Genomic DNA, 23,237 nt, shown 5'->3' on the forward strand with positions numbered 1-23,237 from the left:
GAGTCCTTTTGATGCTATTTGTATGCAGTTTGGCAGATATGATCCATTGGAGGAATCCTCCAATACCTGAAATTTTCATGTGTATTGGCTGGAAAATCAATCAACCAATTTATTACAGCCACAGGCCATACAGAGAACATACAAAGGTTAAAACAAGATTAAAAGTAAAATATGCCAACAGTAATATAATATGTGATAATCAGGACAAAACAATAGCTCCTAAGAATTAGACCTTAAACAAAATCTTTGTCCTTAGTAACCTCATTATCTTGATCCTCAAGACAGAAATTCAAACAAAAGGAGTCAGCTCTTCCTGCGAATTGCTCTAACAGAGGGAATATGAGTTCTTTCCTAGTATCAGAATAAAGGGAGCAATATAACAGCACATGAGAAACTGTTTCAGGGAGGCCTTGGCAGGAAAATGGCAACATTGCAGGCAGAAGTGGAGGTGGTTCCCCTACTGAAAGCAATAGGAACAAAAGCAGATGAATCAAGAAATAAAAGTGATGATTTTTGTGACAGCACAAATACTGTTCCCACAGACAGACAAATATATGGACAAGATCTTTAGACACAAAAACTAATGAAGAATGAAATTTGATTTTTTTTAAAATAACTCCCATAAGCAAAATCTTTCTTCCTCCTGTCTCGAGAGTGAGGAGTTAGCCCCTAAGGACACATTTTATGAAAGCATTTGGTTGTAAATGATTCAGCAACCTACTTGTATTTTAACTATAATTTGTTGTAAGAGAGTAACTTGTCCTTAAAAATAATGAAGTGGACTGGATCTGCAATTTAGGTAGTGAGAGATGTGTATAAATCAGTGATTTATGCTTTTAGACTACTGATTAATTTTGCATGTTAAACAAATTGATTTGCTATATTGTCATTTGGTAAATTGATGCTTTACAGAATAATACAAGCAAATGATGGGTCTCTGCCCTGCAGAGTTTACAGTCTAACTTTAGACAGAGAGGGGGTGGCAAAGCAGCAAAGAAAATGGGTAACAGGAGAGGCAAGAGTAACAAAAGGCAAATGCCAGCAAGAAACATTGTCATACATTTAAGAAAATGGAAAGCATTCCTTTATTCCTGGACAATATTAGAAGGAATGTCTGCAGCTGGAATAAATAGAGCAAATTTTCTTCTGATTGTAAAAAGGTGGAAGTTTTTCTAGAATTGGGGTTCATGAAAAGTAGGTGAGAGGGAAGACGATATATTGACAACCCTTGGTATGCAGTGGCAGAGAGTAACAGAATTAAAGAACATTGGAGCTATGTGTTTATAAGTGCCGATTATTCCATTAATTAACTCACACAAATATAAAAAGTATTCTCATAGTGTTTGAGAGCTGCTATGTCAAGGATTTAATTGAAGCTGTTTTCCTTAGTTGTATCCACACATAGTCCCAAATGTGGCTGTTGATCTTTGATCACAGCCCAGTATGTACAAGCTACACAAGCTGGATCACAGCAACTAGTCTAGAGAAACCTGATTGATTACAGCAGATAGTCCAGTTAAAGAAAGAGGAAGCCACTGCAAGCAGCCAATAGGAGGCGACTAAGCAAGGCTACTGCTACTTCACATTTCATGTTGCTGACACCTCAGCACTTTTCCCTGGAGCTTAATCATAATGTTCTCAAGAATTCCAACCTTTCATACATGACACTGTTACATCACAGACATCATCTGCTGTAAAATTCCACTGGCCCCTCATGTACCCACTATGTCCCATCATTGTCTCGGGATGCTCTAAATACGGAAATAAAATATTAAAACCGGCAAAATTGAAAGGTTACAATAGGATGCCACTGCTTTGATTTGGGGCTGCATTCAGTGTGCTTCTGTGGAGTTTTCTGTTCTCGTGATGAACTCTTGAGCGTAGAGGAAATGCCACTGAAAAAGAAGCTATCACTTGTTGAGCAAAATAAGCAGAAACCTGCTGCTGAGTTGGAGACAGGCGATCATCAGGATAGAATTGGGTGTGCAGATGCTTCAAGAACCATTGCTTGCCCTACGCCATGCAATCCAGGTTTCTCTGGAGCTCCAACAGTAGAAACAGGTGATTCGATAGAAATCTCATGGAAGACATTTCTGTCTGTGTTAAGGTCAATGGAGGAATGTTCAGACAGCAAGATGAATGCCTTGGTTCCACAGCTAATAACATCTCAATCAGTTTTGACAAGGTAGGGAAACAAAACCATTCATTACTTACCGATTTCACCAAAATAGCATTAATATTAGAGAGAATGCCTTCTCCCATATTACCTCCCCTAAAATTAAGGTTGGTGGCCGTATTAGAGGCCCTGTTGCAAGTTCCACTCTCTCGGGGCAAGGGTATCTACTTTTAAAAGCAAGATTTTTTTTTGGTGATGCCTTTTGGTTTGTAGAATATCCTCCCAGGGGACACCAGATGTGTGCCATTGTTCCCTTGATAAGGGTAGTTAAGATCTGTTTCACCAGATGTTTGTGTTTTTTTATATTGTTTGACATGATTATTACTACACTAGCTGATCCGGCACAGATCATCTGTGCCCCTAGTTCTCCCTGTCATTCCCCCCCCCCACTTCAGCCCCAGTCTGTTCTGTGCTTGGCTTTCCTTTCCCTCCCCGCCTACCAGTGGTGGTATCCCTCACTGGCTGGCGTGGCCAGTGCTTTCCCTCCCTGCTGGGCTGCGGGAGCTTTCCCTCCTCGCAAGCTGGGCTGGGCTACGGAGCTTTCTCTCCCCGCCAGCTGGCCGCTCCTGCCATTTTCTCCCCGTCACTGCCCCCCAGGCAGATTCTCGCAAACTCTCGCGAGAGCTGCCACACATGGAATTAGCAACGGGGACTATGTGTGTGTGTGTGTGTGTGTATATATATATATATATATATATATATATATATATATATATATATACTTTAAATGTTACAGTTCTATTAAACTAATGTTAGCTGGTTGAGAAATGGGTTAATATATTCTGTGGTCTAAGGTCTTGCAGCACATGGAGAATGGGAGCCACATGCAGCATGAATGAGAGTTTGCCAGGCAATAACAAGTTTATGTTTCAAATAAGAAAAAAAAAGTTTTAAATGTATGGAACTAGTTAGTGCAAATGTAGAATTCTTTGAGCCTAAATTTTATCCAGCTTGCAACTGAAGTGTGAGGTAAAACCCAGACCATTGGAATTACCTTTCAGTTGCTTTCATTGGGTCTGCTGATTTTTAATGAGGATAAAATCAGGTGTTCCTCTCATTTCTCCCTCCCCCTTGAGTAGAAAACATTTTGTATCTGCATAATTATTAATGATTCTCATTATGTAATACAATGATAGAAAAATACAACAAACCATCAAAGAATTTAAAATAGTAAAAATGTCAAAATTTATATTCTGATTATTATTCTTTCCCCCAAAGATATCTACGAAGAGCAACTCTGTCCCAATTCCCTCTCTTCTATCAGTCCTTGAACCATAACAAATGAGTTGATTGCTTTAAATAACAAGGAATTACAGACTCAACCAATCTTCAAGTGGAAGGTTATTTAGAATGTTTCTATTAGCAGACCACTTTAGCTGTACCAATTTATTAATTATTAATCTACTCTACATGTTTCTTTCCTACAATATCTTGTCTAAATCCTAACAAGAATAAGAACAGAACTGGCCTTTTTATTAGTTGGCTTGCTTTAGATGGCAGGTTTAGAGGTGCCATTGAAGGGCAGATAACTATCAATAATTTAGCTTACACTTATATTTTTACTGCCATGTGACAGGGTACCCTTGGGTTTTCCTATCTTAGCCATCAAAATGTCTTGGATTTCTCACTTCACAACAACAATAATTTAATAAAATCAGAGGGTCTAAAGACACAATATAGATGGAAATGTTAGTACCTACATAACTTTAGACATGTTCTGGAATGCTCGGTGACGTATTGGAACCTTATAGTGTAGTCTGATGTCACACTCCTCACAGAACTTCCATTGTCTTCAGTGGGAGAGTTGCTACTAAATAATCTGGTGGGGGAAAATAACCCCAGAATACAATACCTTGGTGCTAAATGTGAGCTCCTTTATAGGTGGGAAGGGTGTTTTAGGTTTCTGGGAGCTGCTGCCAAGGCTTGGAGTGCAGTCAGAAGAAGTAACATAGATTTCTCTCTCTTCATAAGATGCGTGTTTTATTGAGGTATTTAACAGTGTTCAGACTCAAAGTGTTGTGTTTTCATTATCTGTTCCATTGCAGACCTTAAAAAAACCTGAATATTAAAGTAGCTTAAAATACAAATTTCAAGCAGTATATTATTCCCAGCCCTAAAGCTCCAGTCTAGAACTGGAGCATTAACTACTTCCGTGCTATAGAGTCTACCTGCAAAGTTCCATTGTGGTGGTGTTATTATGTGTATGTGAGTGTGAGGGGGGAATCTGTTTTCCATATTATGTAGGGCAAACCTGGGTCTGCCATCAAGAGTGGAACTACAGTACATGTTTGGTGGTAACTGGGATTCTCAAAACATTTAGATTCTCAACTTTTAGAAAGCAAAAGTATCTGTGATTTTCTTTTTACCAAAACAAAGGGCAGACCAAAAAACACATCTTGGTTGATGGCTGCATGACATTAACAGGCTTCCAAGTTATGTGCTTCCATGGAAGATGTTGCTCCCATTTGGTGAATGCCCTTGTACACATTCAATTTTTCCATCAGCATATGAAGACCAAATCCCATCTTCTAAATGACCCAGAGGTGGGCCTTCTCTGTAGCTGCTCCTAGATTGTGGAATGTGCTCCCTGCAGAAATCCGTAATTTGAATTCTTTATTGGCATTTAGGAGAGCCCTAAAGACCTACCTGCTCAGCCTGGCCTTCCAGGGTTTTTAAATTGTTTTAAAGGGTTTTTAATGTATCGGGTTTTTATAAGGTTTTGAATTGTTTTATTTATTTTTAATTATTTAGCTGCTTTATTGTATTTTTAAATCTTTATTCCTGATCGCTGATTGGTTTTAACTGTTTTGTGACATTTGTGAGCTATTCTGTAAGGTCTAAAAATCGGTCTAGAAATCGAATGAATGAATGAAATAATGTCATTTCATGATGTATTTTGCAAATCTTTTTTTTTCTGCATTAGAATTATTCCTCTATGTTAAATTGTAAAACTGAGCTTATATTCCTAAATGTTTAGGAATAATATGTACCTACAAATTTCATGGTGTCATTGTTCCATGTAATTCTCTAGAAAGAAGATCGCCACCAAGACTGAAAAAATAAGAAAAGGCAGATCAAGTGTTTTCCCTGTTATACGGAAATCTGGGGAAAAGTCAAATGTAGTACTCCAAAAGGTGGGCACATTTGCTTTTAAAGTGGTTGTATGCCGATGATTTTTCCTTAATACCACAGGATATGATAGTGAGGCTATAGCTCCTCAGAATCCTTAATTTCCAGTGGGCATAGTGTCATGCAACTGCTTTTGTGCAACGTTACAACTGAGCAAAACTGCCCTGTTATACAACAACATTGACCATGATTACATAGATACAGCAGCGCAGGTGATGCTCCAACCTCCTGTGTTACCTTGTATGTGAGCCGGTGGTGGTGGTAGTAAGTATCACTAGACATGAACAGAGATACTTCCCTAAAACACACCCGCCACTCCACTGTGGCTGTACATTGTAGCGGAGAACACTGGCAATGATAGGCAACCTGTTTGTTCAGGAAAACATGTCTTCCATTATTGATCTTTTAGGTGAGGATCTTATGGTAAGCTTCTGAGGAACCCCTGGACTGGCCCAAACAAATTGAAAACCATATTTCTGGAAACTGAGCAAAGTTTTATTCAGCTACATTTAAGTATTTTATTTAGTAATACTAGTTCTTATAGCTTCCTTACACATTGTGCATCCCTATACCATATAGGAAAGGGAGCGGAGTGCTGTTCACAGCTCAAAGCAAGATGGAGAGAAAATTAGAATCGGATCAGGTCACCCTGATTCCTGTGGTAAGCAAATGTTTTGTTCTAAGTCTCTTCTGTTGAAAGTAAAGCTGCCCTCCACTGAGGCTTTTGTTTAAATAGCTCAGCTAAGCATGAAAATATCACATAGGTTTGGGGGTGTCTGCTCACTGCACCCCACACTTACTAAAGCTCCTATTTGACATAGCATCTAGGCCCCTGGGGAAACTAGGAACTGCCTCCTATCCGGAGAGAGGCCAGTGAAATCTATTTTGCAGGGAAATACCAAGGGTTACACCTTGTGGGAATGTGTGACCTGTGGGGCTAGAAGAAAGTGGTCCCAGAGTGAGATGAGGAGGCTGGCAGAGCCAAGTATGAATCTGATTTCTGTGGCCATAGAGGGCCAGAATGGGTGAGGTGTCCTATCTAGAAGGAGGATGGTCTGGTCAGGAGACAGGCAAGAAATCCATCAGGTTTCCCTCCATTAAAGACCATTGTCGTACTGCAGATACACCCTTAACCTATGTTTTTCCAAACAGGAAAGATTCCTAAAGGAGACGCATGTCGTACAGCAAGCAAAACCAAGCTCGAACAATCATTGACTGAGACAGGTTACATCCCGTTGCCTTTGGTAAGCAATTGAATTATACTTCATCGTAATTGCTCCATTATGTGCTTGAGCAATTAGAAGTGCTTTTTCAGTTGCTTAGTTGTGCGTTGTGCATACCTTGATCGGTACAAAATCATGCCAGTTTCAATTGTTTAATGTCTTGCACAGGGAGATACAGATTGAAAGTTATGTAGGCAGAGATGTAGGACTCAACGTGTCTTGGTTTGCTGTTACAGTCTCTACCTGACCCCAAAGCTACAGTGCAAAGACAGAGGGAAGTACCGCCGTTAATTTCTCAGGAAAATACTTCTCTGACACACAAGCTCAAGAAAGGACTGACAAATCATAAGGACCGACATCAGCAGGTGAGAGAAGCAACACTTAAGTGTTTAATTTCTTTTCCTTGGTGTATTTGTGTCTGTATGAAGGGGCCCCAGTTCAATACATCTGGGGTTAGCTTGTCTCTACACAGACAAATGATCTCAACACAGCTCAGGAGCTGGCTCAATGATCCCCACTCCCATCAGACAGTGGCAACTCCTTCAGAGTTGCATGCTAAAGCTGTTCATTGAGAACAGCAATGCAATCTGTGTCATTCTTCCTTGGTAGAAAGTGAGTTTTAAAGGCCAGGAGACACCAGAGTGTGCTTGGAGTGCAATTTTAACTGGCAGAGAGCAAATTTTGCTTTGCGCTGTGGCAGCTAACACACAGTCATAAGATGAGGATCTCACACCCTTCATGCCTCTGACGGCTCTTTCCCAGTGAATAGGCTCCCTGAAACATCCTAGTAGAACTTTTAAAAAGGAGACCCACAAAAGGAAGTGAGAACTGCCCAGAAACCTTTTCTGTCCAGGGTTTTGAGGAAAACTTCAAGGATGCTTACGCCTTCTATTTTATCACTGTTGTAAGTGTGTGTGTGTGCGTGTGTGTATGTGTGTTTTGCATGACTGTAGTAGAAGAGTGGAATAAAACTGACCAACTGCATTTTGCTTGCAAGTATAGGCCACAAACAACAAAATAAGAGGAGGCTAAAATAATGGATTGTTTTGAGCAATTTATTGAAGGGGGAATACTGAAAGGGATCAGTGGATGATTCCATGGCTAAGCTTTAGCCATCAATCTGTGCAGGAAGTATGAGTGTGATACTTTTTCATGACAAACTGATGTTGGGTGCAGTAGCCAATGAAATGCGTTTCCTAAACTTTTGATAGCTGAAGCATTTTTTTTTCTGAATTAAAATTGATAGAACACTTCATTCTCTAAGAGCAAGAGGAGCAAAGAGGCTCCTCAGAGGAGCCCGTATTCCTGTGTGAGTCGCTGTTCTTTGTATGCCCTCTTTGAGGATGAGGAATTCCTCTGCCTTCTCTGCACTGGGAATGATGAAATGATCAAACTAGGAGTTTTCTCTCACAGCGGCTTTACCCCAAATCTCCTCCAGGAGGTTGTGTATTCTCACTGTGTGTTCTTACTGTGTGTCCAGTGTGTTCTCACTGAAGCCAGATTCCCGCAGAGGTCAGTTCAATGTGTGTGGGCTACTTCAAAAGACAAATCGGGCTTTTTCTTCAAGGTCAGTTTGATGTCTTGGAAGCATTCCACACACAAATCAGGCTTTTCCTTCCAGATTTCACTTCATCCCAATTTATGTGTGAATTTTCAAAATCTTGTTTTACTCTAAGTTTTTGGAGATAAATCAAAGCAGGAGCTAAGTCTTTGCATTAAGATGATAAGAGCAAGTCACAGCTTATGAAATGCAAATACTGTAGAAATCTGCCCAGAGGCAAAGAGTGGATTCCTCTCTTTTCTGCTCCTCAAAAGTTTTTGGAGGGGGGAGATCTGGGAAGAAGAGAGAATTTACAGTCTGCAGAGGGCTTTCCTTGCAGAAAAGGAGCATTTCCTTGCTATCATAGAATCTTCTTAGTGAGACTGCAAGCTATAAAAGGGAAGAAGATTTCCTTCTGAAAGCAGAAGTCCTGCCCCAATGAAGAGAATAGAAAGGAACATAAACTCTGCCAAAAGAAATGCAAGGAGACAATAAGGAATGCAAAGTGAGAGTTTGAGGAGCATAGAGCTAGAAGAGGGCTGCCAAAGCAGAGGTGATGCTGCAGGAAGACTCACGTGCTGGGGACGTGCATGTGTGTGTGGCTCGTTGCGAGTGGGGAAGGAATAAAAAGCCAAGTCTTATGGCTAATTAAGCCTCTGTGTGTGTGTGTGTGTGTGTGTTGACATCAACAGAGCCAGATCACAGAGGGTGTTTTTAATTACTGTACTAAACCTTTGGGAAAAAGGGAGGTGTGGCCACAAGGAAAACATGGAAGCGAGCTGCATGTTTTCCTTGTGGTCAATGGCTTCCTAGAGAAGGTGGGACACCATGCTTCCTTTTCCTCCAAGGGTTTAGTAATTAAAGCACCCTCTGTGATCTGGCTCTGTTCAAGTCGACATGCACACACACTTCTGCTTAATTGATTTGTGGATCAGACTGCCTGTTAGCCATCAGCTTTGGCTTTCTATCCTACCTCCCCCAGCCACGACCGCAACACACACACAACACACACATCCCCAGCACGTCTCAGCCCTCTGCTTTTTCAGCTCCATCCCAGCTTGGATGGCATGCAAAGAAATGCTCATTTCTGCAAATCCTCCTCCCAAATCTCCCCTCTCCAAAAACTTTCAAAGAACAAAAAGCCTGAAAACTGGGTTTTCAACTCTTTGTCTCAGGGCAAAGGCAAGGCAGCTTTGTTTCTGCATTCCATAGGCATGACTTCCTCTTACCATGTAAATGTAAAGAGTACTGATGTCAGCGCTTTGCATCGGATTTTCCAGGAAACTGCTGAAAACCAGCATTTTAAAAACTCTGATATAAACCGGGATGAGGTGAAATCCAAATCAGGTGAAAAGCTTGGTTTGTATGTGTGGTGATTCCAAAGATACTGAACTGAACTTGACGGGAATCCGGCTGTAGTGAGAACACACAGCTTGCCTCGCGGAGGAGATTCAGGGTAAAGCAAGCCCCTGTGTGAGAGTGCTCCTGGAGTAAAGATATGACCCCATAATCTGTCCCTCTCTGTGGAGTCTGGAAGGAAAGAAGGCCAGAGCAGTGAATCACGTAGAGATGCAGTGGGCAGCATCTTTTGTTTGTGTGTGGGTACCTTGAGCTCAGAAGATCATTTAATTATGTAATGTACTTCTATTTATCACAGAGTATGGGCAATTTTTTCACAGCTTCCTGTTTGGGAAGTACTTGACAAGACAGCAGCCTGTTAAGAAGTTGTGTATGATTTTAAGGACTGCTAAAATAATTTGTGTGGTTCTGAATCTGATCACAACAGAAGCCAAAAGTTCATTCAGGTTTCTCTGGTGGCATTTGAAAGACATTTAAATCAAAGTACTATGGAAAAGCTGAAAGTGTTGGTGGGGGGTGAGGGGAAAGAGGAAGTGCTGCCTGTCCATCCTGAGTGGGTCTTGGTGACACTAAAAATGGCCTCCCCAGAATACCTCCAGGTCTCTCTCTCTTCCGTGAAATCCTTAAAATCCACCTCTTGTTGCCTTTGGGTTAACTGCTGCTCTCAACCAAAACACAATCTCTCTTTTTCTCTCTTCAAACTCATTTACCATATTCTTCCTCATCCACAATGAAGCCTGATTATATGTAATTGCATTTGCTCATTCATCCATTGATCCTTTTATCTTTCCTTCTCCTTGTTTCTATGTTTACCATCCCTGTCCCCATTCCCCAATCCTCTCTAGATCAGTGGTTCCCAACCAGGGTTTCTCCAGATGTTGCTGGACTACAACTCCCATCATTCCCAGCTACAATTTACTGTGGCTGGGGGTGATGGGAGTTGTAGTTCAGCAACATCTGGAGGAACTCTTGTTGGGAACCACTGCTGCATTTACGCATGCATGTGCACACACATGCACACATACACACACACACAATTATAAGCTCCTCAGGACAGGGACCCATTGTTTGTCTATGCTACTCTGTAAAGTGCCTTGTATTCTGACGGCTCTTTAGAAACAGAAATACACTGTTCCACACAGAAAACCTATTGTAAGCACAGTAGGCTGTTGTTTACTATTTACGTAGTGCCATCAGCCTTCACAGTGCTTTACTGCAAAAGAAAAAAAAAAGGTAGGTCACTACCTCACGAAGCTCACAATCTAAAATGTACAGGTTAGACCTGTGGCTCTTTGAAACCAACACCTTGCTTATGATACTGATTAGTATCTACATTTTTACAGATTCCTCTCAGGATAGTAGATATTCAGTCACCCTGTTTGTTGACTTTAGCTAGATCCAGAATATCATGATGGGTAGGGTTGAGTTTCTGAATTGTTCTTGCTAACAGCCATTGATGGCCCCGACCTGCGTGAGTTTGATCTTTTTCTAAATCCTGCTTAGCCGTTGACCTGCACAACACAACTCATCCCAGCAAAGAGTTTCATAGGACAATTGTGTCTTAAATGTGTGTTTAATTGCTAATTCTATGCATGCAAGCCGTGCATCCTCTGGTCCTTGTATTGTTTTATTTGATTATTAGTGGCCGAAGTTCTGTGCAGCAGAATGTCAGTGTGAGGGGGCCCACCAGGTCTGCTGTGCAACATGAAAGGCAGGCCTGATGGTACAGCGTGACTGGACAGCTGCAGAATGGCTTAGAGCCGCTTTGGGGCAGTTGTGCAGTGCTACTTGCATTGGAAACGAAGGAAGTTGTGCTGTGCAACCGTTCAGAAGCGGCTTGAAGTCATTCAGCAGCTGCCCTGTCGCACTGCACTATTCAGCCCTGGCTGGGTCCCTAGCATGGGATGTTGGCCACTATTATTACACTTCTTATTCGCTTTTCGTCGAAGGATACAGGACAGCAGACAAGGTTCTCACCTGCCTTAGTTTATCCTCACAGCGACCCTGTGAGAGAGATTATTTATTTTATTCGAAATTTCTCGTATACCGCCTCCTCCAAAGTCTCCAGGCGGTGAGAGATTAGACTGAGAGATGGCAACTTGTCCATTTCTTTGCCAGTTATGTTCTCATTCTTTATGTTATAGGCCCATAGCAACTTCCAGATTATGCATTGATCCTGTGATGACTTTGCTTGGATTCACACTGGAGGGTGTGGATGAGATGGAGGGTGTGGATATGGTGAGAAGCCTCCACATGACTGTAGCTGCTAGCTGTTCTGCCAGCTACTACAGCCACCTCCTAAGAAGGGCTCCTTCCCACCCACTCTGTGTTGCAGTCACTGCCAAGTTGCTTGTTTCCCGCACCCACCTGCTCACTCATCCTCTCTCTCTCCAATAGTGCTGCTTCTTGGACTTCCTTGTTCCTTTCCGCTGCTCCAAATCCAAGAATAAGACAAGCAGCATTGCCAGAGGGAGGGTGAGTGTGCGGGTGTTGACACCAGCATTAAGCAAGGGCTAGAAGGGCAATCTCTGCAGACAACTTCAGCAAGTTTCAGAACTGCTAGCTAGTAGCTGCTACTGTCACCCAGGAGTTTCTCACCATGTTCAGCCTATTTCACAGGTTCCTGTGTAGCAACCTAGTAGTAGTTAAAAATAATAGATTTTATTTTTTAGCTGCCCTATAACAAATTGTTCTCTAGGTGGCTCACAACTAGAGACTCTGGTACTGGGTGGTATGCAAATTTATTAAATGAACAAATAACCTGTAATGATCACTTGTAATGACAAGTGATCGCTTGTGACAGAAAGTCCATCCCATCCATTGACACTTCAATTAGAACTCTTATCAGTGGAGTCAGGCCACACATTCAGGGCCGATTGATTGAGTAATCAAGTGATTGGAAGTAGTGTACCTTCCTGTGTGAAGAGAACCACCCTTTAAACGTCTGTTTTCTAAATTAAGCAGGCATAACTAGCTTAGCCTTCGCTTGCCTGTGGAAGTACTTCATATCCCCTAGCCATCTTGCTTTGCTTCTCTGCACCCTTTTTGTTTCTACAATATCCCTCCCATAATGATTGGGGTGGTAAGAATACTTGTATTCAAAGATGAGGAGAGAAGTGGAATGTACTCTAGGTTTACATAACAGAGTTATGATTATTTGTTTTATGTTCTGTCTCTTGAAATATATATTTGCTTACTTCTGTATCCCTGTCTGGATTGCAGGATTAAAGAATATGGTATTCTGATACTCATCCATGGTTTGGGGTCCCATAAATCCATTTAGGATTTCTGCCTGCTTCCCCAGAAGCAGATGTAACAACACAAAATCAAGAACACTCACCTGTCCCTTTTCTATGTTCTGCATGAATTTTCAAAGGCTAGTTGTAGAAGTCCAATTTTAATGAGTTTTTCTCACTTTAAGGGATGACAGCTCCTAGTAGGAAGGAAGGTCCCTTCCTTTGGGGCCAGCAAGGCAGTTTCCAAAGTTGAACTGAGGAGGAGGGGGCTCTCCCCTTACTGCAATATGAATTCCTGCCTTTGTTGTGGGAGACAGCTCAGAAAGGCTCAACCTTTCTTTATTACAAGCCTATCTTTAAAAAAAATACCCCAAAGGAGACAGCAGAGCTGAAGACCGACCTGGGCAACTCCTGGCCTACTATTCCTTACCCTGCACCTCCCACCCCTCCCCATGGTCACTGGCCGATCTCCTCTCCATACAGACCACTAGAATGGCTAAAAGTGAGCACGTGCTTGTTGCAGTTCAGAGCTTTCTCCCACAATAAATGCATGCACTGCCACTGAAGCATTGGTACCAAGGTCAACCTGCACAGGGATGACTCCTGCTCCTTCCTGGATGAGCCAAGAGAGAACTGTTCCAGCACCACCTCAACACAAAGGTTATGGACACAGAGATGGTCTCGGGGATCAACAGTGGGCCCTTCTGAAGACCTTGGGCCCTTGGCAATTGCCCCACAATGCCAATCCCTGATGCCATCTCTGACCCTATGGTGTGGTTTCTTATTGGCTGCAATCCACTCCCCTCAGAAGAGGTGAGGCCCCACCTCTTTCTCAAACTTTTGGAGACTGTCTTCCCAGCCCCCCAAGGAGGGATCTACCCCCCCATGCTAGCTGCCCTCCTTCCATAAAGAAAAAGAGAAATTCTCAGGTAAGTCTAAAATCACCCTTTTTGTATACTATTATTTGATCTTTTTAATTGCATTTTTTAAATTTATCCTTGGAATTTTTGGATTTTTTTAAAAAAATAAAAAAAATATATAAATAAGCATGTGCTTCAATGATCCATTCAAAGGGATCACAAAATTAAAGAACTTTCACAACAGCTTATGGGGAAGAAAAACCTTTAAATTTGCTGCACATGTAATCTATCATACCCTGATTAGTCTAATTATTTGAGATGTCTGGGATGGGCATTTTTTGCTTTTCTCACTTGAAACTTGAGACAAGAAGTCTGCTGCCTTACAGGACCAGCACAGAGCAAGCTATAACAAGCTCTGACTGAATGTTAGGTAACTTAATGCAGCTTCAGATTAAGGGAGGAGTGCTTTGCAGTGATGAAGCAGCTTGTAATTCTGAAGGTGGAACAAATCCCACTCACCCACATTAGCCCATCAATCTAGGCAGACCTTTCCATAACTTTAAGAAATATACTGTGAAGCACAGAAAATAACTTACTGTAGTCTGTATTTTGCAGATGCTGAGATTTTAAAGTTTTGAAACTAACTTAGGACCAAACTGTACATGATGCTGAGATTTTAAAGTTTTGAAACTAACTTAGGACCAAACTGTACATGATGCAGAATGTCATCGTGCTTCTATCTTTTGGGGATTTTCATGGCGGTTTACCTCCTGGGGTAAATGACTTCAAGTAGGTGATTTTCATCTGGATCATGGTGCTGGGGGAAATGGTTAATCCCCCTCCCCACTATACACACGGTGGTCTTAATCAAAATCAGCACACACACATGCACATGCCCACGCACACACCGCTACCATTGCAAAAGAAGCAGCAAAAAGATGGAAGCACAGTAACACTTTTTTTGCATTGTGCATACTTTGGCCCTGCTCATACAGTGAGCAGACAGTAATGTTAAGCATGTGTGTTAAGTTTTTGGGGATTTCAGCCTCTCCTGCTGTTTCTTATCCGTGCAAATATCATTTTAGAACTGTCTTTTAGATCTTTTCTTAAAATATGTCTTTGGTCACCAAATGATCTGAAGCCTAAAATGTGAATGCAAATTGAAGATTCCAAATAAGCTTGAAAAAATTCTGACCATCCATCTCACAGTTCAAATATCAGATTAGAAATTTGGTTGGGGGCTGCTTGTGTCTTGTATTTGTGAATTTCCATTTTGATTGTGTGGCACATCTGAATTTGGTCACTAGAATGTGCAAGGATCTCTTAAAACAAATGTCAAATATTTGGAAATAAAATCCTAAATTTTATAAAATATTTTAAAATAGTTGTACTTATTTAAGAAATGTGTGCCCTCAAGGTAATGGCACACTTGTTCAAAAGGATGTCTACAAAGCATTTAAGTTTCAAAAGAGTCACTGTGTAATTTTGTTGATATTTTCATGCTAAGAGAGTATACTAGAACAAATTGAAATTCAATTCACTTTTGTGCTTCAAACATCTTCGAGATTTCTCCCTCTACCATTTTGGAAGTTTCTTGCCTTTTCTGCCTTTCTCATTTCCCCCCTGCCTTTTGCTTTCTTCTCAATTTTCCCATTCTGCAGGTATTTAGCCTATGAAATTTTCCTTTTTCTAAAGACATAATCATTTAAAAAAGAAGAGTGAGGGTCCCAACCCACCACCACCACACACACACACATTCACCAAAGTTCAGACAGGCAGACTTTTTTAAAAAGGCAAAATGCAAAGGTTTTAAGGAAATATTCAACTAGTTTTAACATTTTCAAAGCAGCAAAAATATACAACAAAGACACAATGATAGATGTTTATATTCTAATCCTATCATCTAAATGCTCGTTTTCAAGTGGTGCCGGTTACACTCTATGTTGCTTCTGAGTTTTGAAAGAGAAGAATGTTTTTCTTCCCTTAAAAAAAAAAATATCAGAAGAAGAAACAGCATACACTGGTTCTCAGGAGACAGCTTTGCAGAAATGAATCTCACTGACAAATATGTTGTGCAACTTGTAACTCCTCAAAGATTTCCTTGGTGCCTCAGTGTGCTCATTCTCACAGTCTGCTTTGTTGCTGTTGTGCTCAACACAATCCAAGAGAGAAGTAGAGCAAGATTAAAGTATGAATCTACCAAAAATAACTGGACCGCATGCTAGTGTTGTTTGTAGGGGCAATCCTCCTTTGACGCTTTTGTGTTAGACAAAAGAGTGGTGTTGGATTTAACTTTTCAGAGTGAACATTTTAATGGAGACAGGTCTAAAACATGGAGCTCTGTCATTATGGGGGGTGAAAGACGTGCCCCAAACGGTGGTGATCTCAATTTCTTCAACATCTGTTGTTTACCAGTGAGAAGGAACCGAAGAATTCAGCCGAAGGTAACTCTTGTGGGACTTTGTTTAGTGTTTTTCCCTGCAGTGTATACATGTTCATTAGTAATAAGGCCATTGCACTTCCTACGCACAGTCCATATAATAATGGAGCAGGAGCATGTTTGAGCTAATATATTCTGCATTAAGTAGGTTCTCTGTTAAATTTTTGCTAGATTAACCTATGCAATCTGAGGAAGAAGAGGAGCACTTTTAAAAAACAAATAAAGGGAAAGCATTTAAGGAAATGTTTGTTAAAGCAATCCAGAGGGATCCATTTAAGTAGTAAAGAAAAATAATCATGCATATGTCAACATGCTAGCTTGTGTGTCTCTCGCCCCCCCCCCCCCCAATCTTCTGGCTGATGATAAAAAAATGATATCAAACAGCTTTTAAATATGCGACTCACCGACTCTGGAGTTGATGAGTTGGAGACTTTGTTTAAAAAGGAAGTTTCAGTGAATTTCCCACCAGCATTTTTATTGCAGACCAAAATACAGCCTACAAGCATCAGGATAAGTAGAAGAATAGCAGTTTTCTGGTTGTTGTTTTTTAAAGTCTAATCATCTTAAATGTAATGTTTTAAAGATTAGGCATTAGGGAAGGTCAGAAAGACTCATGCTGCTTATGCCTCTAAAGCCCAGTGCAAATTCAGAGGCAAGACCACTCACTTCCCCCAAGTTCTCTGTGCATTTTGGAGTGGAATGGTGCCTTAACTTCAGCCAGTAAATAAAAAGCATCTCTATTTATACATTCCAAAAGGTTTTGCTATGACACGATCTATGGGCGGAGAGCTGGTCTATGGGAGGAGAGCTGGTCTTGTGTTAGCAAGCATGAATTGTCTCCTGTTCTAAGTGGGGGTCCACCCTGCTTTGCATTTGAATAGGAGCCTAACAGTGAGTGCTGTAAGACATTCCCCTTAGGGGATGGGGCCACTCTGGAAAGAGCACTTGCATGCAGAAGGTTCCAAGTTTCCTTTCGGGCATTTCCAAGATAGGGCTGAGAAAGACTCCTGCCTGCAACCTTGGAGAAGCTGCTGCCAGTCTGTATACTATAGACAATACTGAGCTGGATGGACCAATGGTCTGACTTGGTAGAAGGTAGCTTTGTATGCATCAGGGGCGTAGCTATAATTGAGCAAAAGGGTTCAAAGAACACGGCCCCCAGCTCTTGAGGGCCCTCCCTATTTTCTTCATTATCTCCCTCACTCTGGGAAAGGGATGAACACGGGCCCTCTCTCCCCTAGCTATACCCCTGGTATGCATATACTGTAACCCTTTCACTAGTACCAATGATTATTCCACACCTCCTGCATGAGAAGTCTTCTCTTTGAGGGAGCGTTGTCTTGAGACATTTTCTCAAGGAGAACACTTCTCATGCAGGAAGCATGGAATGACTATTGGCTTTGATTAAGCATTGCAAAATACTTTAAACATGGTAGGTATAAATTTCTTATCTGGCGCTTTCAGGGGAGAGAGGATAAGCAGACATAAGACCTCTGCTTTTGGTAATATATAGGATTGTTAGCACATTTTGAGGTTCACCTCACATTACTAGAGTTCAGCATGACCAACTTTCTCTCAGTTATGGCCAATGTGAGTGCTTACTTGTCTACTTGCAGTCCGCTGGATGAGATTTCATTGGTATCCTAAAAGCTGCAAGGAGCTTGCTTCTGTAGCAGTTTGAGTTAATCTTTATTTTCTCTTGATAGCAATTATATATTTAAAATAGGTCAGTTTTATTTGTGGACTGGTTGGTATGTGCTTTTTGTTGGTCAGAGAGACCAAGTTTCCAGGAAAAAAGAAAACCCAAGAGAATCTTTGTAGGTCTGGTAGAATACATGATTTCTAGGGCAAGTACATGAAGTGACTGTTTGCTGTGAGACAAACCTGACCCATGTGTTTTTTCAAGAAGGTGATGACTGGGGAAAATGGAAGGTGCTGTGGGATAGTGATGATAGTTTGGGAAAGTAGCTCCTATGGATTTAAGTTTCAAATAAGGTGGCAAAAGGCAATAACCTATTAAAGAATGCATATTTTCGGAGATTCGTAGAATTAGATAGTTTGGAGCTAAAGAATTAATGATTCCTCAGTATAAAGCAGGAGTTCCCAACCTTTGGCCATTGTGGCTGAGGAAGATGGGAAGCTAGTCCAACAACATCTGGGCCCCAAGGCTGGGAACCTCTGACATAATACAGGGTGGGCAAAACATATGCCTCTGGATAATCACCCCTTTCGTGTGATTAAAGGGCAACAGTGTGTTGGGATGTCCTGTAATGATATCAGGGCTGGCACATTCTTGGCACATCCCTGCCCTGAACAGTAAGCTGCCAGATTGTTTTATAGCTGCTTCCCTCACAAAAATCTTACACAAATTTAACTAAGAGTATTCAGAAACAACTCCATTTTCTCCTTCTCTTTCTCTTTTCCCTCCCTTTCCCTTTCTGACTCTACTCACAACACTGTTTAGAAGTTTGTCCCAGTGGGGATCCTGTAAACAAAATAAAAGATCCTGGACAGAATACAACACAGAGGCCACATTCACATATCATGAGGAACTGCAGATCCAGTGGACCTGTGGTTCCGCTGCCCCGCCACCTCCAACTCTCTTTGATGACAGGGAGAGTGTCCTCTCTGCAGTCAGCGAGACTGCAGAGAGGAGGTGGGACTGGCTGTATGGGCTTCCTTCTTGCTTGAAGGACAGCCCACACAGCCAATCACAGAAGGAAAGAGGGAGGAGCTTTCTCCCCCAACTCCAGTCCAGCAGAATGCAACCTTCAGTGCTGCATTTAGATGCAACGGAGGCTTTGTGGACCCTTGGTTTTGAGCAGCAAAACCGACTACAAACTGAGGGTTCAAACTGGAGTCTCTGGAGCGAAACTTCGGGCCGCACAACGTACAGGACTGGAGTTGCATGCGTTCAGACATAATGGTTAGGAAACCTCAGGTCCCTGCAGCTCTGGTTCCCCATTACGTGCACATGCGGCCAGATTTTCGCCCGAACCAGCTCTGAAACAGGAAACCATTCTCATTTATTTTGTCACATAAGCCACTTGTTTGTTGAAGGGCACATACATATACATATATTTACACACGCACACATTCTACATATTTATTAATATTTATTTTCATTAATTAACTGATTGCTGTCTGTTAACTGGCTGCCTTACATGACATGTACATGTCAGATGCCAGCAATGCCAATGCTCATATTTATCACTTCTCATCTAAATGTACACACAGGATCAGCAAGTGTGAGGTAAGATGACAACAGCAACTGCTGTGTGGAACTAATGAGGGTAGCTGCAAACGCCTGTTATAACCACAAACGATAACGTGAAATGGTTTTCAGTGCCATTAAAGGCTGCTGTGTAGAAGAGAGAGAGATGATCAGACCCATGGGGAAGAATACTATGCTTTTGTGCGGCTCCCATTAATTTCAGTTGGGTTTGTGCAGGAAAACTTTGCACTGGATCTTGCACTGTATACATTTGTGGGTTAATGAGGGGGTGGAGTGTTTCAGATTTTTGCCTTGGGCATCAAAAATATGCTTATCCTATCCTGCCATGGTCTCACATCATTGAGCATTTACCACTAGTCCAGGGGTGGCTATAATTCCCATCACCCCCAGCAACAACTTATTGCAGGGGGAATGATGGGAGTTATAGTCCAACAACAGATGAAGAGCCTCAGGCTGGCATCCCCTGCACTAGCCAAAGCCAGTTAATCTACCAATACAAATAGTTAATGACACTAAGATTATTTAGATGCAACTTTTAAATAATCCCTCCCTTACCTTTCTTCTTCTCCCCCTTTCCTTTATGTGTCCAGACTCCTAGACTGTAAGCCCCATGGATATAGCCAGTGTTCCTATTTTAGGTACAGTGCCTACTTATTATAGTTGTTGTAGTAGCAGTAGTAGTAGTTCTCATAATAGAACTTAATATGAAACTGTGTTTTCCAGTCATCACAAGCAGAGGCACTTTCTCAGTCTCAGCTGCCATCTCAGGAGAGCAGCCACCTGGGATCGAACAAAGTTTTCCGTCAGGTATCTGAACTGTGAATGTTCTTTAATTTTTAAAAAAATCCACCACATTGAAGTAATGAAAAATAGGTCCAATGAGAGCAGGGTGGCCATTAGGCAGGGCAAGGAGGCCTCAAGTAGAAGATCTTAGGCTATTGTTAAGGACAGCAAATGTATTTATAATTATTATTATTATTACTATCGTGAGAGTGTCATTTGGTTTTTCTTCTTCAGGTACCAAACCTCTGGCCATCTTTGGGCCCAGGTTGCTACTGTTAAATTATGAAAGTTTTCCCTTTGCACAGAGGAATTCTAATCTGATACAGCATACAGAGTCTTTTTCAAAACTCAGAATCCTCTGGTTAGCAGTTTGGCATGCTTTCTGAAAGAGCTATGGAGGAATTTTGGCATTTAAAAAAGGGCTTTGTGCATTCAGCTCCAGTTGTTGGATTGGCAACCAACTCATTTGCATATGTAGTGCCTCATCCATCTAGGGATATACATTCAGAAGCCTGTTTCTGTACTTGTATAATTCTTAGCTGAACTGAGGCTTCAACAACACAGAAGTTGTTGAAGATATTGGCCAGGTCATGCAACCAGTTCCATGCGCCCAAGTGGGCCTTAGACCACAGTTTCTTGAACAGCAATTTCTGTTCCATGTCACAATGGCCACATTCACATGTAATATGAAACCGGAGGTGAAGAGACCTCCAGTTTCGATAACTGTACATATGAATGCAGGCAACTGCAGTTTTACCAAAAAATGGACCTGTGGTTTCCACTCCCAGACACAGATCTGTACATTCAGTCTGTGGTGAGGTCTGCTGCCTGGACCTCTGGTTCTGCAGTGCCAGCATTACATCCGAACACTGGCAGCGCAGTTTGGTTGCTTTGCAACTGGAGTTGAGGGAAGGAGCTCCTCCTTTTCTCTGGCTGCTATTGGCAGCCAGGGCTGTCCTCCAGTAAAAAAGGAAGCCCGGCCAGCCAGTTCCCCCTCCTCTCTGCAGTCAGCAATACCGCAGAGAGGGAGCTCTCCTGAACGTCCAAATTCGGACTAGAGAGCAGGGGGAGAGGGGAGTGGAACCCTGGGTCCATTGGACCCACGGTTCCATATTACATTTGAAGGCCACCAATCTGTTTTTGAAGCTGACTGGAGTTTCAAAAGTAATTTGTGGTATAGTGTGCTTGGAGAGGGTGCTCTGCTGATTGAAAGGGGGAAAATCAAAAATCCCTCCAGGCACATGCCAGTCCTTGAGACACTTAAAATAGATGTTTAAATCCTAGAAATCATTTCCTTTTCCCTTCTCTTAGACTGACAGGCAACCTCACCATAAAACATGTAATAAAGATGAATAGCTCCCAAGACAATATACTGTAACTTTTAACATTTTTATTTAAGCTTTTGAATTTTTATTTGAAATATATGCAGAACTTTAAAGAACTAATCTTCTTTTCCCCTTTCAAATTTTCCAGGTCTGTAAATTTTATTTTATTTTATTTTGAAATTTGAACCTCAAGGGGATTTGAGGGAAGGATTAAACTCACACTCCAGACTTTGCAAATTCTGAGAAATAGCATGAATCCTTCATGCTGTATCCAGATGTCTGCAAAATCTTATTTTGAGAAGATGCTTAAAACACATCTGTTCACCCAAGCTTTTAACTAGATCTTAACGTGATTTGTTTTAAGCTGTTTTAAGCTGTTTTAATGTTTTTATTATGTTTGTTGTAAATCATCCAGAGACACAAGTTTGGGGCAGTATACAAATATACTAAATAAATGTCTGGCATGAAATGCGAGCTGATCTCTCTCATACCCCAGGTCCTCTGCTCATGCCAGAAGGGATCAATGTTGGGGACTACTTAATCAGCAGATGAAAAATACCCTACTTGCTAATGATTCCATTGATGCATGTCTTTTTTGGGTGTTGGGGGGAGTTCTGCATATTTAAATATTTTAAAAAGCCAAGCTGTTGGTTTTTGTATTAACTTGTTTTAGAAATTAAATAGCAGCGTTAGCGTGCTCCCTCACTTGGAATGCCACTCTAGGACCAATGTGGTTTCAAATGCTGTAAAAGCTCAATTACAAGATGCTACCCTTCCACAAATAGCCACCAAGAACTTGCAGAATGTAAATTCATCACATCAGGTAAGCTGAAAAAAAGTTTAAGTGCTGTATTTTTGCATGCCATTGTTGTGACTAGAGGATCTAAAGAAGCTAGGAAGTGCTGTCTACAGTGCTGAGCAGAAGTTTGTGAACCCTCTAGGATGGTCTGTATGTTAGCAAAATTCTGATTCAAAATATGGCTAGATCTTAAGCTAAATCCTGATAAGAGAGATAGGCAATCCTATTGAATAACTCAGGCAAGAAGGATATATATTGAATATTCACTCAACAGAAAGATTCAACAACAAACATCCTTGTGTGAAAAAGTATGTGAGCCCTGCATTCAGTAACTGGTGGCACCTCCTTGAGCAGCAATAATTGTAATTCAGTGTTTCCTATAACTGGTGACCAGTCTCTCTCATCCGCTTGGAGGAATCTTGGCCCATTCTTCCATACAAAACTGTTTCAGCTCTGTAATATTTGAGGGCTTCTTTGCATGAACAGTCTTGCCACAACAGTTCAATAGGGTTTAGGTCAGGACTTTGACTTGGCCACTCCTAAACATGATATCTTTTCTTCTTTAGCCATTCTGTGGTAGACCTATTTGAACATTTAGTGTCGTTGGCTTGCTGCATAACCCACTTTTGATTCAGCTTCAGCTCTCAAACAGATGGCCTGACATTGGCCCCTAGAATTTTCTGATATGCAGTTGAATTCATGGGTTCTATGAATGCTGGCAAGCCATCCAGGACCTGATGTAGCAAAGCAGTCCCAAACCATGATGTCTCCACCATCATGCTTGACTGTCGGGATGAGGTTCTTAACTTGGAAGGCAGTGTTTGGTTCTCACCAAACAAAATGTTTGTGATTGTATCTTAAAAATTCAATTTTTGATAATCTGTCTAGAGAACATTATTCCAGAAGCTTTGTGGGTCATCCAGATCCACCTTGGTGAACCTGAGCCAGGCAGCAATGTTCTTTTTGGAGACCAGTAATTTCTTCCTAGCTATCCTCCCATGAACACCATTCCTATTCATTTTTTTCCTGATGGGTGACACATCCCTCACATCAGCTGCAGCGAGAGAGGCCTGCAGATCTTTATATATTAGTCTGGGATTCTTTTTGACTTTGTAGATGATTTTCTGAGTTG

At 41.5% G+C, this 23,237-nt stretch overlaps 1 protein-coding gene across 8 annotated transcripts in view; it reads left to right on the forward strand.

Moving 5' to 3' along the window:
* The first annotated feature begins 1,580 nt into the window (after positions 1 to 1,580).
* Positions 1,581 to 23,237, forward strand: part of DYRK4 (dual specificity tyrosine phosphorylation regulated kinase 4) — a 55,912-nt gene continuing 34,255 nt past the window's right edge. For 3 of the 8 annotated variants that reach the window (XM_053252739.1, XM_053252741.1, XM_053252740.1), the window contains exons 1-9: positions 1,581 to 2,185; positions 5,208 to 5,310; positions 5,885 to 5,966; positions 6,458 to 6,549; positions 6,765 to 6,893; positions 11,825 to 11,902; positions 15,824 to 15,967; positions 19,922 to 20,005; positions 21,980 to 22,129. In XM_053252739.1, coding sequence (XP_053108714.1) covers positions 1,890 to 2,185; positions 5,208 to 5,310; positions 5,885 to 5,966; positions 6,458 to 6,549; positions 6,765 to 6,893; positions 11,825 to 11,902; positions 15,824 to 15,967; positions 19,922 to 20,005; positions 21,980 to 22,129 — 1,158 coding nt within the window. In that variant the 5' untranslated portion in view covers positions 1,581 to 1,889. Of the gene's footprint in view, positions 2,186 to 3,979; positions 4,165 to 5,207; positions 5,311 to 5,884; positions 5,967 to 6,457; positions 6,550 to 6,764; positions 6,894 to 11,824; positions 11,903 to 15,823; positions 15,968 to 19,921; positions 20,006 to 21,979; positions 22,130 to 23,237 lie in introns of those variants that run through there. The other 5 variants (XM_053252746.1, XM_053252743.1, XM_053252742.1 and 2 more) reach the window with 5 other exon arrangements.

This window comes from Hemicordylus capensis, chromosome 5 (genome assembly GCF_027244095.1).
Source record: "Hemicordylus capensis ecotype Gifberg chromosome 5, rHemCap1.1.pri, whole genome shotgun sequence".
In the NCBI taxonomy this organism is placed as follows: Eukaryota; Metazoa; Chordata; class Lepidosauria; order Squamata; family Cordylidae; genus Hemicordylus; species Hemicordylus capensis.